At 33.8% G+C, this 14,839-nt stretch overlaps 2 protein-coding genes across 7 annotated transcripts in view; one reads left to right on the top strand and one right to left on the bottom strand.

Annotated features, from left to right (window-relative positions):
- The window catches only part of MCPH1 (microcephalin 1), a 120,065-nt gene that overhangs the window by 45,739 nt on the left and 59,487 nt on the right, over positions 1-14,839 (top strand). The window lies entirely within an intron of this gene.
- ANGPT2 (angiopoietin 2) overlaps positions 1-14,839 on the bottom strand; it is a 41,647-nt gene that overhangs the window by 1,948 nt on the left and 24,860 nt on the right. For both annotated transcript variants that reach the window (XM_066179808.1, XM_066179809.1), the window contains 5 exons: positions 13,455-13,687; positions 11,073-11,200; positions 4,826-4,927; positions 4,131-4,297; positions 847-977 (listed from right to left, as the gene is read on the bottom strand). In XM_066179808.1, coding sequence (XP_066035905.1) covers positions 847-977; positions 4,131-4,297; positions 4,826-4,927; positions 11,073-11,200; positions 13,455-13,687 — 761 coding nt within the window. The remainder of the gene's footprint in view (positions 1-846; positions 978-4,130; positions 4,298-4,825; positions 4,928-11,072; positions 11,201-13,454; positions 13,688-14,839) is intronic.

The following is a 14,839-nucleotide window of genomic DNA, read 5'->3' as shown; positions in this document are numbered from 1 at the left end:
TATTTTTATTAATAAAATAATATTTTTATATTTCTGTTATGGTGGCGATAGTGTGTGTGTGTTCTGTTTTGCAGGGCAGTATTCCAACTATCCTTCTGGATAAACTGAAGCTGTCTTTTTTCCTTGCAGCTTATGCTATAGGAAAATGAACAATTGCTTAAGCGACAACAGGAAGAGAAGCCAAATTTACAAAGCACTTGTTTACATTTCAGAATATGGAATTCTAGATTAAGAAATTATATAGAATTACTTGTGTAGTTGAAGATAAAAATACCATCTAGAACTCAAATATAACTAGTGAACAATCATTAGAAAAATGTAGATATATCTGTGGTACATCTGTACCACTTCATAACTATATTGAAATAAGGAATTAAATTCTTATACACTTCTGTGGCACTTGCAGCATACAGCAGCTCTTGGGGGTTTTCTTCTAGGGTAGTTAGGAAGAGGGCTTAAGCCTAAAGAATCAGGAGCCATTTCAATGACAAGCTGAATCTCTGAAAGAGTTTTTTTGCAGGGTGCTGGGTTTTGATCTCTGAACGTACCTCATTCCTCAGAAGCGGAATCTGCTCTGTCTCTGATTAGTTTCATAACTACAGACTTTCTTGTATCCCAACTTCAGAGACTTATTTTCCCTCTGGTTTTAACTTCTCTTGTTTTAACTAACTTTTGTCAAATGGTAAAATACTTCATCTGTAGTCACCATACTAGTATTTCTATCCATGAGTTTTGAACTTTTTTAATAATCAAAATGTACTAAGTCAAAATTATCACTATTTATCTCGTAGACAATTTCAGTGCCAATAAAAATAGGAAGACTGAGAAACATAAAAACATTCGTACCTCCTGTTAGCATTTGTGAACATTTGCAAATACATTTGTCATTGTCTGCATCCTTTGTGCTAAAATCATTTCCTGGTTGGCTTATACTACTTATTTTGCCTGCTGTCCCAGTAAGTCCTTTAAGGTAAATCCTGTAGAAGTGAAAAATGGAAAAACAATTATTACGTGGAAGTTGATGGTAGTTATCTGCAAAATAATGATGGAATAATTTGCAATAAATATCCTGTTCAAATGGTTTAATTCTCTTCTGGCCAATGTACTGCTGTAAGCTGTTTTTCAGCACAATGTTTTCAGAAGAACAGAAACAGTCAGCACAATATTCTAATGAGCATGTGTTTGTTCATGTCACATTAGAAGAAAATGAGAGCAAGTATATAGGTAACTTCTAGGATTTTCCATACAGATCACATATTTATTAATACTGAAAGTGCATTTTTGTACTTCAGTGCAACAGTACATGTAATTATTTTTATTCAAAAAATAAAAAAATATTTTTTTCGAAAGTTTAAACCAAAACTTTTTGATTCCTATTTTGCTGTTAGTGCAACACAGCAACTTAGCATTACAACCCCACATATATGAGATAACAGCCTCACCAGAAGTATTAATTATGAACTAGTAAATGGTATTTTAGAAGTTTCTCAATATTTCCCTTTCCACTGTCCCAATTACTCATTTTTTTCACATCATTCCTAAGTTTTAGTGTTAGCTCATCACAAGTATTTCAGTTTACTTCAATTCCATGGTAAGGTAAGCTTCCAGTGAGGCTGCTGCTGTTGGGATCTGCTTGCATGGGTGCCAATGCAGTCTCAGTGGGGAGAGACACATAGCACTGAACTGGGCAGGACAATTACACAGCTATTCCTGTGTTATCTTGAATTGGAAGGACTTGAACCCTCTGCTCCCACCGGATCTTTTTGGTGATTGCATTTCTGTATCAAATAGCTGAAATAGCTTCATAGAGGTATTCTATTTGTTTAAAGAGGAGATCTGACCCTCTGAAAAGAATCAACTAGACCCCCAATCAGTCTTCATCTTTCATGTAATTCTCTGCTTATGATAGCAATTGTCTTTGGTAATTTAACAGATTATTTTAACCCATTTCATATTCCCTATTTTAAAATTTAATTAATTAATTAATTAATTAATATTCATTTAGGTTTCAAAGGATCAGTTCATTACAGATTTTCTTTTCATTATCTTTAAAGAAAATCACTGGTTTTTTTTAAGATGAGTTCAAAATTATGTAAGCCAATTTCTAACATAAATGTTACTAAAGGTTCCAAGTATAATGTATGAACCTAGGCTAGGTCTTCAAATATTATCTGAAGTCTAATATAAGCATGATACTATTTACTTATTATTAATAATAAATTTTTAATGGTATAGTTTAATGTAACAGAAGATAAGAGGCAGTGGGTGGAAACTGAAATGAGATGTTCTCATTGATACTGATATGGCAGAATATCAGACAAACATTTTACCATGAGAAAAGACAAGCAGGTTGTGTCATCACCTTTGGAGGTTATCTAGACCCAAATGAAAAACCCTGAGCAACCTGGTTTAGCTTTATAGCTTTGAGATCAGGAAGTCTGATTCAAACAAAGTCCATTCTGATCTCAGTTTAATATGAAAAAATTTCAGTTTTATGGCCTAACTCATACTCTTTCCAGCATTCAAAATGTATTAATCTTTTTAATGTAATGGATCACAGAATCATAGAATTGTTTGAGTTAGAAGGAACCTTAAAGGTGATCTAGATCCAACTCCTTTGTCATATGCAGGCACACCTTCCACTAGATCAGGTTGCTTAAAGCCCCATTCAGCCTGGCCTTGAGCACTACCTGGGATGGGGCATGGAAGGTGGTCTTAACTGAATACTTTCTTTGGGTTTTTTTTCTTTTTCATAACGTTAAATATATTCTTTAAACCACTCCATTTTATGACTAATTCCTTGTTTGGTTGCACAGTGTGATAAAATTGCTTTTACCATCTTAGTTTTCAGTAATCATCTTTTAATATTGTAAATGGACAAAGGTAATCACCCATTTTGCAAAAGTTGCCTTTCTGAGTATTTTAAAGCATTTCTTTAAAAAAATCTCTGCTGTAGATTCTGACTGTTTCCAGATGAAAAAATATTTACTTTGGAGTTGAGACAACTAAATACTACCAAGGCATTAAGACCTAACATTTTGTGGGGGGCAGATGCTGATAGTTTTGAATTGCTTTGTTTGCATATAAGACCTGAGATGAAATAACAGCATCAGTTCTCTCATGTGTCAGGTTGACTTTATTTACAACAAATAGTTGCTAGAGATCTTGGAAAAATTCATCTAAATGTAGACACTTTCTGTCCAGTCACGCAAATCTCCATGAATCTGTAAGAATCTCACAAAGAAACATTTCATGGACCATGCAGTAGGAAAGCATCTGTTATACTGTGAAGTCTTTAGGTTCTTCTATAATAAATCAAACTATTTACTGCATTTACAGAGAGCCTGGTGAATGAAATGTGAACTGCCCGTATATTTCAACTGTGGCTGGTACTATTTCAAAATGTGTAATACTGTGGTACTATTTAAAGTGTATAATACTATGATAATATTTATATAAAATACTTAAATTTTGCATTATTTCTTATTTTAACCAAGAATTAAGAAGAAGTTGTGAACTTTTACATTTTACAGGATTAGAGCATAAATCATAGGTCCATTAAAATTTGATGTTTAAATTGGCAAGTCAGTGGTGGGTGAAAGGCACATTTGCTCCATTTTCACAGGTAGGAGAGTTTTTGAGAATCTAAGCCAGTGGCTCATGGAAGGATAAGGCCACATCACCTCAGTGTACTCTTTATGACAACAGTTCCTAGAAACCACTGACAAGGAAAATCCTTGCAGTATAATTCATCTTAGTCATCCACCTTCCAGAAATGTATTTATTGCAGGGAATCAGGATTTGATAGCAACTGCAGACAAGTTCCTATTGTCCTAATGACTGTGCACTGTCACCCACTATATTGGCACATGTATCTTATTTTATTCCATACTATCTTGTCATCTTTGCATTTTTTGTGTTATACTCACTCAGGGTGCACTAGTAAAATACGCATTTTCTCCTCTGTAAAAAGAAGTTTTTTAGGCAAGAGATGAAAAATGGAGAAAACATTATTTTCTGAGTGAACTGGAAAATAGTCATGATTTGTATGAAATAAGGCCATGCATCTACAGAGTTTAGAAAGATTACTATCAGAACTTCTTTTAATTAGATCTGATTTTTCTGCTTACCTGTATTTTTGTTCTTCACTTGCTAGAGAGAAGTGGTCATACAATGAATATGCCTCATTTCCTTCCCAGTCTTTCAGTTGTATTTTAAGAACATAACGCTTCTGATTAGTCAGTTGAGAAACAAACTCATTTCCCAGCCAGTATTCCCCAGCAGGATCACCAAATCCCTGTAATTCAAGTTGTATATTTAAATAGCTTTGTTTGGGTGGGGTTTTTTTCCTTTATGTTTGAAATTATCACTTTATCAGTTTTTAAGTTTAATCATTTTCAGTCTGTCAGCTAAGAATTTTACTGTGTCCATGGGGATTATTGATCTGTAATGTTTCAAAAAGTTGATTTCAGCAAGGACAAGCTCAGGAATCTGAAACAGTGAATCAATTACTTAGTAGACTTGGAGCAGTTCCTACTGTTGCCACTAGAAACACAAATATAAACAACTCAAAAAATGTAGACATATGATGGAACAGTTGATTAAAAAAAAAGTAAGGTTTCTCTTTAAAAACAAACATCACACTTGCAAGTCTGCTTACGCAAACATCTTACACTACTCTGACATTTTCAAAATGAGCATCTGAGGACAAAGACAACTTTTTAAAGTTGCTTACATTCTAAGGATGCTATTAATGTAACTTTAGCATATTAGATTTCAAATAATAATAACAGCAGATATTAAGGCTTCGGAGAACACTGTTTACCATCTTGTACTCCTTCCACGTCCGGTGGAAGTCCACACTGCCATCTTCTCGTTTCTGAATAACTGTCCAACCTCCTCCAGCAGTTTCCATGTCACAGTAGGCCTACCAGAGTAAGCATGTAACAGCCTAAGTGCATGCAGTCACAGTAAAACAAAACCAGAAATCATGTAATTTGCATCATTCTATATAGTGGCAAGTTGTGTGCAAAATATGAGTTAACCTAAAAATACAAGTTTTCATAGCTTTCATACAAATCAGTTGTGGTTGTCCACAAATAAATGTGATTCCTCAGTATATATCACACTTAACAGAATACCTTAACAAATGGCACCTTTCATTTCTCCATCATTTTGTGAGAGATCCATTCGAATTTCCCATGACTTGTCAGAATATAGACACTGTTAAATTCAGGGAATGAGCAAACTGAAATATATTTTTATTATCACAGTCATTGCTCAGGGCATTTGCAAACAGTCTGACCTCAAAGTTAAATCTAAGTGTATTATCTGAAAGTTGTGTCTTAAAGCCATGTTATTATACAGACTGCAATGAACATCTTCTATACTTGAACAAAAAGTAGTAACTGTGTTTCCAAATATTCATAAATCACCTTTGAATTTACCAAGTTATCGCTAAAAATTTGAAAAGACTGACATGTAATACGCAGTTCACTGAACCCAGTTTTAGAATAACCAGTAAGTGCATCCCTGCCACAGTAAAATTCAGGTTTATAAGTGACTTGTTCAATCAGTCTCCCAGATTAAATCACTTCATTGTCAGAGGTGAAAGGTATTACTGAAAGTGCCAAAGTACAGGGGAGATGCTGATGAGAAAAAAGTCTTTTGAAAATAAATTGGAATTTTGGAGTGATGTTTGGGAAAAGTAGAGGATAAATTAACAATAAAATTTTGTGAAACTGAGACTATCTAGTATAATTTTTCCTGAGAAAGGATTTCAAATTGTTGCATCTAATTCTTATAGTTCTATAACAGAACTTATAACTAGATGGGTGAAGTCAGTGGAGCTAAGCTGGTGTAGACAGTACAATGAAAGGCAAACTGAAGTCAGTATCTCTTTAAATTGCATGTTAGTACCAGTAATGTCTTTAAGAAAGATACTGAATTTCTTGTACAAGTATTCCTGTTTGGAGAATTCTCAGTTAATGTTTTCTCATTTGGAAGTTTAAATTTTTTTGACCACTTTCTGCCAAGATACTGAAGTTCAGAGCCTTCTTCAGAATCACTTCACATCTTTGAAAATTTTTGAATTTCAATTTGAATATTAAAGTACATTACTTTCTAATCTGTATTCTAGATCTTTCATCCAGTAAGTGAACTTGTGTCTTCCCATCTATAGTACAGGCAAAGTCTGACTCCTTACACTTCGATGGGATATTTCATCTGTAGAGTAGTTAAATAAATAATTTAGAAAGAAACTAAGCAAGTATTTAATTATGAATTTAGATGTTTCCTTCTTTGTTTAACAGTTTTCTCAGTAGTCTTACTTCTTGACTAACAGCTACTTGTCACAATATGCCTATAAATCCCCCAAGTCATGGCTGGGTGACACTGAAGCTGTAAAGTCTTTTTCATCCTCTTCTATGGGAGACTGTCATCAGTGTTAGTGTTAGCAGATTTGAGACCTTTGAACTGTTAGGCATGCTGGAAATTCATTGAAAAAGTATTGCTTCAGAGAAGCCAGTTTCCTTCTGTGCTGTGGTAGTGTCATTTTGGGATGTAAAGTGTGCTCCTTACTAAATTTTCAGTATAGTTGGCTCTTTTAGGGTATGTGTATTATATGTATGTTATATACTCACATCTATATAGTTCTATAAATCAAACAGAGTATTTACAGTTCTAGCAGTGTCATATATGCTGTTGAAAGGCATCAGACCTTTGAAAGGAAAAAAAAATCCTTACAGCTGCAAATATCAAATATATTAGTGTCCCAACAGGCTGTTGTTGCACATTGGAAATCCAAAGCAGATACTGTACTTTAGGCTTGCAGTAAATTCAACATCAGAGAATCACAACACATTCAGTTGGAGATTTTTAGGAAAGATAAAATAAATAAGGAAAAGAGTTGGATGAGGGATTACTTTTTAAAGTATGTCTTGTGAATGGAATTTAATTGAAAGCAGCAACCTCAATTTTTACTGATGTATGCAATTCCTTACACCTCAAAGTCTGTTTTTGGTTTGGCTTTACTAACATCTGTATTTAATGACTAGTAAAAGTTTGATGATAGTGTGTAAATTAATTTAGTTAAAATAAAAATTCCCTTCAAAGGAAAGGCAGAAGATAAAGTATTGTAAGAGAAGATCAATCTGTTTTAGAAGGCTAGCTCATGGTGTGTGATGTATATGTGAACACTAATTTCCACAGAGGTCTGTGAAGACTAGGATATTAGGAATGCGCTAAAGCAGATGCAAATACTTTTTTTAAGCATCAATACAAGTTAAAAAGCTTATTCAACAATGATCAAATATCACTGGTTGTAGATAAAGTTGTTCACTCTGAAGCTTCACCCCACTTGAAAGAACAGTATAAGCAGCCAGATGGAAAATGGAATTGTTTCACCCTTCTCTGAAATGTGTAGTTTTTAACTACGTATAGTGGGAGGCCATGTATTAATTTATTTGAGCCATAGGTTCAGTCTGATATTCCTATTGTAGATGTTAATTGATGCTTTTGAATGTTATGTGCAATTTCCTTTACACCTATCGTCTAAATTTCAATTTAGTTGGAATTAATATCCTTTAAATAGCACTTTATTTTGTTCTAATGGGATTAAAATATAAATAGCAAATTACTGTGAATGTCTATCATAAAATATTCCTGTTACAGGCAGTATCCATTTTTTAAGTGAGTGGTAAGACAACTAGCTTTAATAGACACTATAGATTCTTTGACATAAATGCTGTGGTACTGCAAATTCGTTCCCACAGGAAAAAGCAACTCACTAGGAACTGAAGAACATAATGAGAAATTGAAGAAGAGATGACCGTAGAAACCTCATGTAGATTTTTCTTACCAGTAACAATTTTTTAAAGTTTATGTAAATTTGGTAGTATAACTTTTCCACACCAAAACAATTTCATGTCAATCAACTCTAAGTTTTTCTCTTAATACCCATTGCTAGAACAGAATTTTTCTGACCTTTCAACCTATTCTAGGTTTTATATTTTAAAAAAAAAGATATGTAACATTTCATAAAACTAGAAAAAATAGATACCAAGATTAGGCAGGCAGCAGGAGTCTTCAAACAGATGCCAAAAAGAATAAAGAGATTAGCCTCTCAAGTTACAACAGATTGGAACGGGGTGTATTTGATCTTGTGAACTACTTCAGTACTTACATTTCTAGCAGCTGTAGCACTGTGAGAGGGTATTTGGGGTCTAAGTGTTTTCAGACCTGCTTTGTGAATGGTAAGGCTCAGGCTGAGTTATGAGGATAAAGAGCCACTGCAGTTTTTATAGCAAAGCAAGTGCAGTTGCCACATCTTTGCAGTGACCCTTTGCATCACTTTCGGCTGTTGTCTGAACACTTTTGAGTCATTATGTCCAATGATGTTTGTATTCTGCTATCTCTATCTCCTAGAGATGTGACTAGATAAGAACTACAGTCTGATTGGTTCATGAGGTTGCTGTAAGCATAAAACTATTGACTTTTCGTAGTTTTGCCTCTGCTATTTTTCCTTGTGTCAGCAGTCTTTTGCTGTTTTCCTCAGTGTTTTTAAAAGGACTTAGCTTTTGTCCTGGTGCAGAACAGCAAAGTTTGAAAATATTAATGGAATTAAATAATTGTTTTCCTCTCAGTTGTCATATGCAATTCCTTAGTTTTGGATTATGATGGGAGACAAATTAGTAACGTGGGATCAGTTACAGATTACACAGAAGTTGTTTATAAGCCTGTTGGGAGGTCAGAAGGTGTTACAAGAGGAAAAGACGAAAACATAAACAGCAGTGCAGCACTTTTGGCAAATAAAAAGGTCACTCTGTTTCCTGGTCTCAGTAGCTATCCACATCATAAACAGTTGAAAATGGTGTAACATGCTGGTTGTCCCTAAACTTCACTTCCCTTGACAACTCCTCTTATGAATTTATATTTGTATAAAAAATCAGCATCAGGTTAAACCTTTTTAGTCTCTTATTTTCATTGTCATACGGTAAGTAAAATCTTCCCTGTCTTTTTCTATCTGAAATGGACAGAATAAGATTTTAGTTCTTTAATATTATTAAAGATTTAATACTGATTTAATACTGATTTAATACTAAGTGGAATTATTACATTTTTACTACTTTTTTAACCTAGTAAATTACCAGAATGGGTATTTTCATTAAGTATTTTAAGCCTCCGTATTCAAATGTAAAACATTTAATATTTTTAGTCTAAGAAATTTCTACTTTTGTACTTTTGAAAATGCAGTGTTAAAGTTTATGACAAGTATTTATTCTGTAATATATCATGCACTTGTGTCTGCTTTTAGAAAATATGCATGCTCTGTATACTATATTTGACAGTAAAATTAAAACCAAAGATAAAAGCTTGTGACAAGTCACAGTAAGAGATCCAAGGAATGTAAACCTTTCTGAGTTGTCTAACAAAGACTGCTGCATTCTATTACTTTAGAGATGCAGAAGCTTTCATCTCCTTTCACTTTTAAAATTATGATTGTAGATATTTATACTATTTAAATGCCATTCAGCTTCATGCATAATAAAACACTTCATTGCATCTTATGTAACTAATTTTCTTGTGAAATAGATATATTTAGACTAGATTATTCCAAAGGAAAACCAGCTTCATTTTTTTTTTTCTCCAAGAGAAGCAGACTGCAAATAATTTCTCTAGATTGTATCTACAAAGATTACAGGTTTTATCTACTGTATTTTATAGATCTTACCCAAACAAATTGCTTATTTCCTTCAGCTGAGAGCTTTTTGAGTGTAAAGATCACAGTCTGGCTTGAGCTAAATGAAGTTCTGGCACTTCAAAGGCTAGTCACTGGTGAACTTCATTTCTAAACGTTTGCTTGGGGAAAAAAATGCTTTCTCTGTCAGAGCTTTACGAATTGGTTTACCACATTGCACCTCTTTTTCCAGGGCTTTTTTACATTTTCTGTTAATTTTTCTGATGTAATAAACTCTTAGAAATTCTGTAAAATATTTCATTTCTGTGTGTAAAGGAAATAGCTACAGTAGAAATTAGAAAATAAAACCATCATAAAATTATTTAGTGTTTGTCTAAAAAATATATTAAGCATTTTTTTTATATTCATATGTCACTTAGTCTCCTCAGCCTGCTGTGCCTTCATCATGTGAGGCCCACTCCTCTGAATGCTTGCTCCAGGTTTTTGGTTCTTTATCCTTACAATCCACCTGGGACTTTTCTCCCTTTCAGATTCTATTGATTGATTCAACTGAATTATACTGTCTGAAGCTTTATTACTTTAGTAGATGGAGTATCTCTGTCAGGCATCCAGTGTATCATCCACTGAGTGCCATTTTCAGTTCAAGGTCTCTTCTACAGAGGTATGGGATACTGCTTTAACTTAACTTGATGCTGAAGTTCATTTCAGTTAAACACATAGGGGCAAAAATATCCATAGAAGAATTTAAACTGATGGAGTCAAACCTCTGCAAACTCACCATTTATATGATTCAGTATTTTCCAGAAAAGTCCTCTCTGTTAGACAGTGTATAATTGTTAATTTAATTGTTACACAAATGTCCTTAAAACTCTGTGATACAAAGAACTGAAACCCATACATGAGTCCAGTACTACTAGACTGCTTTCATGAGTATAAATCCATGAGTAATCTTCCATGCCCCTGACTTCACCTCCTTTTGCCACCTGAAGAGCCTTGGGCATATGAAGGAACTAAGAACTTAAGGAGACAGGAGTCTGCTAATCATGCAGAGCAACTCTGCTGGAGTTAACAGATTTTATAAAGAAATAACAGTACTTTATTGATTTAATTACATTAATTACGTGGAAAAAATAATGAAATTCTGGCATGATGAAGCAAACAGAAAAATGTTATTCATTTCAACTGAGCCAAGATTTCACCTGAAGGACTTTTTTCTTCCTGTGAGATACTCAGATCTAGGAGTGATGAAATGCTTGTAAAAAAACTTGGTAAGTAGTAAACTTCACTATTAACTAGCCTTTAAAATAGCACATTTGCCAGCTCAAATAACCTTTAACATGCAGTATGCCCAGGTAGCTCTTTATAGTTATCCTACCTTCTTCTCTTGTGCAGTGTTTGAAACCGTTAAAGTGTAGATTCCACTTGTTGTCAGTCCAGATTTGAAAGCTTCAGCACAGTCTTTGAAGCTGATTTGCTCCTCTTTGGCTATGAAGTTGTTCTTAGCTGTTAAAAATACAATAGAAATTGAAGGCATTAAGAAGAGATGATTGAAAGTTACTAAGAATCAATTTATGGTGTAATTGGCTTAAAGCAGTTCCAAAAAATATGTCTGGTCCTGAAAGAAATGACAGATCAAGGTTCTTATTATGTATGTTACTTTGTATCATTTAGAGACATTACTCTGATAGGACTGTGGTTGTTTGGTAGGTTGAAAAGTGCCAACACTTATTGATATGTTGAATGAGAAAACTCAGGATATTGCATCTCATTCAGTTGAACAGTTTCTGCTTCCACTCATTGCCCTGGCTGGACTCCTATATTCATTACAACCTATGCATGCATTAACTAGTATTATATACATACCTAAGTAGCAAATGATTATGTTAATAATGACTTTTGGCTATTATGCTTATATTGTGAAATGAGTTATGAAACCTTTTATAATGCAGCAGACTGGTGGAACCACACTTAAGAAGTTTTAGGCTTTTTTTTTTTTTTTTTTTTTGCCCCTGTGCTGAGCAGGAACAACTTTGTATGTACCAAACTGAATCTTGATAGTTCAACCCAACTAATTAAAGAGACATATCTTCTGGAATTCATTTGTGTAAAAAATACATTTTCAAATGTCTAAGTCTTCTTATCCAACAGAACAATCTAAGGCCCATCTTTTTGTTCAGTTCTTTATTAACTATGGAGGTTGGAATTTCCTGGCATTTCGCCTGCTGACTGATATTTCATATTTGACCCTTTTGGGGTTGGTTCTGTGTATTTTCCCTTTTAATTTAATCTAACAATCACAGTCAGTTACTACAAACATTTAGGTGCCATATAAATATGCGCTAGTATTACAGTTGCTTATTATGTTCTTTTTAGCTTGCTTATTCATTATTTACTTGTTTAAGTGCTTTGCCTTAAATAGAAAAATAACACATTAAGTGTTTTAATTGCTTTTCCACACTCTATTGTTTGCATACTGTCTTAGAAGCTTTCCCTGCTAATTTTGTCTTTTTGGCAAACAGTCATTATTTTTTCCACTCTGGGTTTAATGGTGCTGTAGCCAACATGACTTTGACTTGTTTACTTATTTGTGCACTAGCACAGCAGATAACATCAGCAGGAACATGTACAGCCTTGGAATTTAAGGGAATAGCGTCAGTTATTAAGACAAAAAAACTTGGAATTCACTTTGTTTAGGAAAACTTACAACCTATGTTATAATAATAACATATAGGACAATACTAAAAGTGGGGACTTCCAAAAACCCTTTTTCTTTTCTGCGACCCACCTTACAGTAATGTATCGTAGACCACCTGTACTGTCTTTTAAGTTCTAATGACAACTTTTAACATTTTTTCCCATTATTTAATTTTAAATCCTTTCTTTAGGGGTTCTGTATGCTTGAGTATTTTCAGCCTGAGAACTTTACAGGCAAATGTACCACATTCTACAGTCTTTTAGAACAGTTTCTTAATCTATCCAAGTTCCATATCAGACATGAAGTTCAAGGCAGGGAATGTTTAAATCCTGTGTAGCCATAACTTTCAGTTTATGGTTTGTGTGGGTTTTTTTATAGAGCACATGAATCTGCATAAATCTCGAAGCTATGCTTGGCTATTATTTGTTGCAGGGTTGTCAGGCATTTAGGGGTGAGATTATTGCATATAAAGTTTTCTAGGCTGAGGGACTTTTAGGTTGAACAAGGATACCTTGGTGAAGAACTTGTGGGAGTACTTGCTGCCCTGGTCTGGTGTTTTCTGGTTTGGGGGGCTAAAAACTATGCCTGTTCTTACTCCTTTGCCTTTGGTATCCACTATAATTCACCCTTTCTTTGATAAACTCCATGTGCATAAAGCAATGAGGGGCGGCAGAAACAATCTCTGTGAGCCAGGAAGAAAAGTTGCAGGCCTACAATATGCAGTCTCACCTAGATATATGGTCAAGGGAGTGTATATTGCCACATGTGAATGCCATGTGAGATGAATGATACTTGGCGTCTCTGTATTTTGTTGAACGACTGGAGAATTGGTTAAGAAGATAAACAAACCAGAGAAGATAAACAAAATGTTGAAAAGAAGTCACATAAATGTGTTTGTTTCTCCCATCCCCTAAAAAGTAAGTTAATTAACTCAGATGCAGAATTTAAGGCAAAAATAGAGAAGCAGAAATGTGTCAGAACAAGCTGTAAGACTATAGGTACCAATGTACATAAATTAGGAAACATCCCTGAAATGAAATGAGCATATGTGCTTTAACTTACAGTTGGGTGTCGATATCATAGTAAGCAAGCTGTGAACCGTCTCCATCAGATCATGTTGCTGTTTTTGCAGAACTGAGTTGTTTACTGTAGCTGTAACTAACTGTTTTTCTAGTTCTTCTATAATAGAATTCTGTCTGGCTACTAGGACTTGAAGCTGATCTTTTTCATCTTTTATTGACTTCAACTGAAGCATGTGCTTGTCTTCCATCTCAAGAACTCTTTTTTCTAAAAAGCTAAATAAAAAATTACAATTAGGCTCTCCAGAAACAATTTTGAACTGATGTCAAGAGAATCAAGCATGTTGTATAAGTTTCTTTCTTCATAAACATTCAACTTCATTCTCTGATGCTATGTAAGCAGTAGATAACTAAATGAAAGTTTAGTTTGATGCATATGCTTTAATATATTATATAAGTGCACTAATAACATTACTACAGTGTGTATTGCAGGCTTTAAAAGTGTAATAATTGGGTGTTTGATAATTCAACATTATTGAAAAATAAAGTGACTAAGTTTTCATGGGTTTACCCTATTAAAAGATGAAACTTATTTAAAAATGTAACTATGAACATTTCAAACATCCTATAATAAAATACATACTTAACATAAATATTCCAAACCTTATATGTGTTTCAAGCAGATTAGTTCAATTCAGATTGTATTTTGTTAGGTGAGAAATAATGCTTTTGTGTTTTATGTGGATGTTACATGGGTAGTCTAAAGTCTGCTGAGTTCAACACCAAAACACATGACCTTTTAAAAATCAGTATTTCCTTTGCTTTCCATTTGATAGGGATGCTTGTTTTTCTTGAGTTGGTAGATAAAACCTTTAGGGAACATATATAAATGTAGTAGAGTAGTGAACAAAAATGTCAAAACATGTCTCCTGGGTTTCTTAAGCTAATTCTTTCAAAGAAAAAGCACTTTGCACATATGGTTCTCATTGAAAAACATTGCTTTGAAGGAGAAAACTTACTGTTATTGCTGCTTTTAGATTCCTCTGTAAACTATTTATTGCCAAAAGTAAAATAAGACCATGGTGATACAGAAACGAAACTAGATGGAAAAAGGTATGAGCCCTTGGATCATAGCTGACTACTGAAAAGGACAGGAGTAATAGTTGGATATTGGTCAATTTCAAAACATTGACTCTTAAGGAACACTGAATATGATTAGTGCTTTATTTTTCTCACTACATTAGATAAAAATTGTAGCAATGGCCTGGTTAATCATTAGGATAGCAGTGTAGTACATGGAAATAAAATATTGGAGATGTGGTTACACTCAATTAGTTTGCATCAGGTTAGATCAAATTCATCTGGCTAAGTCTAAAGAAGAATATAAATTGGGTACAACTGAAGTACTGTTTCAGTTTTAGCCTTAAG

Source organism: Chamaea fasciata, unplaced genomic scaffold (assembly GCF_029207755.1).
Source record: "Chamaea fasciata isolate MVZ Bird 193981 ecotype frontalis unplaced genomic scaffold, bChaFas1.0.hap1 SCAF_3, whole genome shotgun sequence".
Taxonomy (NCBI): Eukaryota; Metazoa; Chordata; class Aves; order Passeriformes; family Sylviidae; genus Chamaea; species Chamaea fasciata.
The sequence above is the reverse complement of the archived record's forward strand: the minus strand, read 5'-3'. Positions and strand labels throughout refer to the sequence as shown.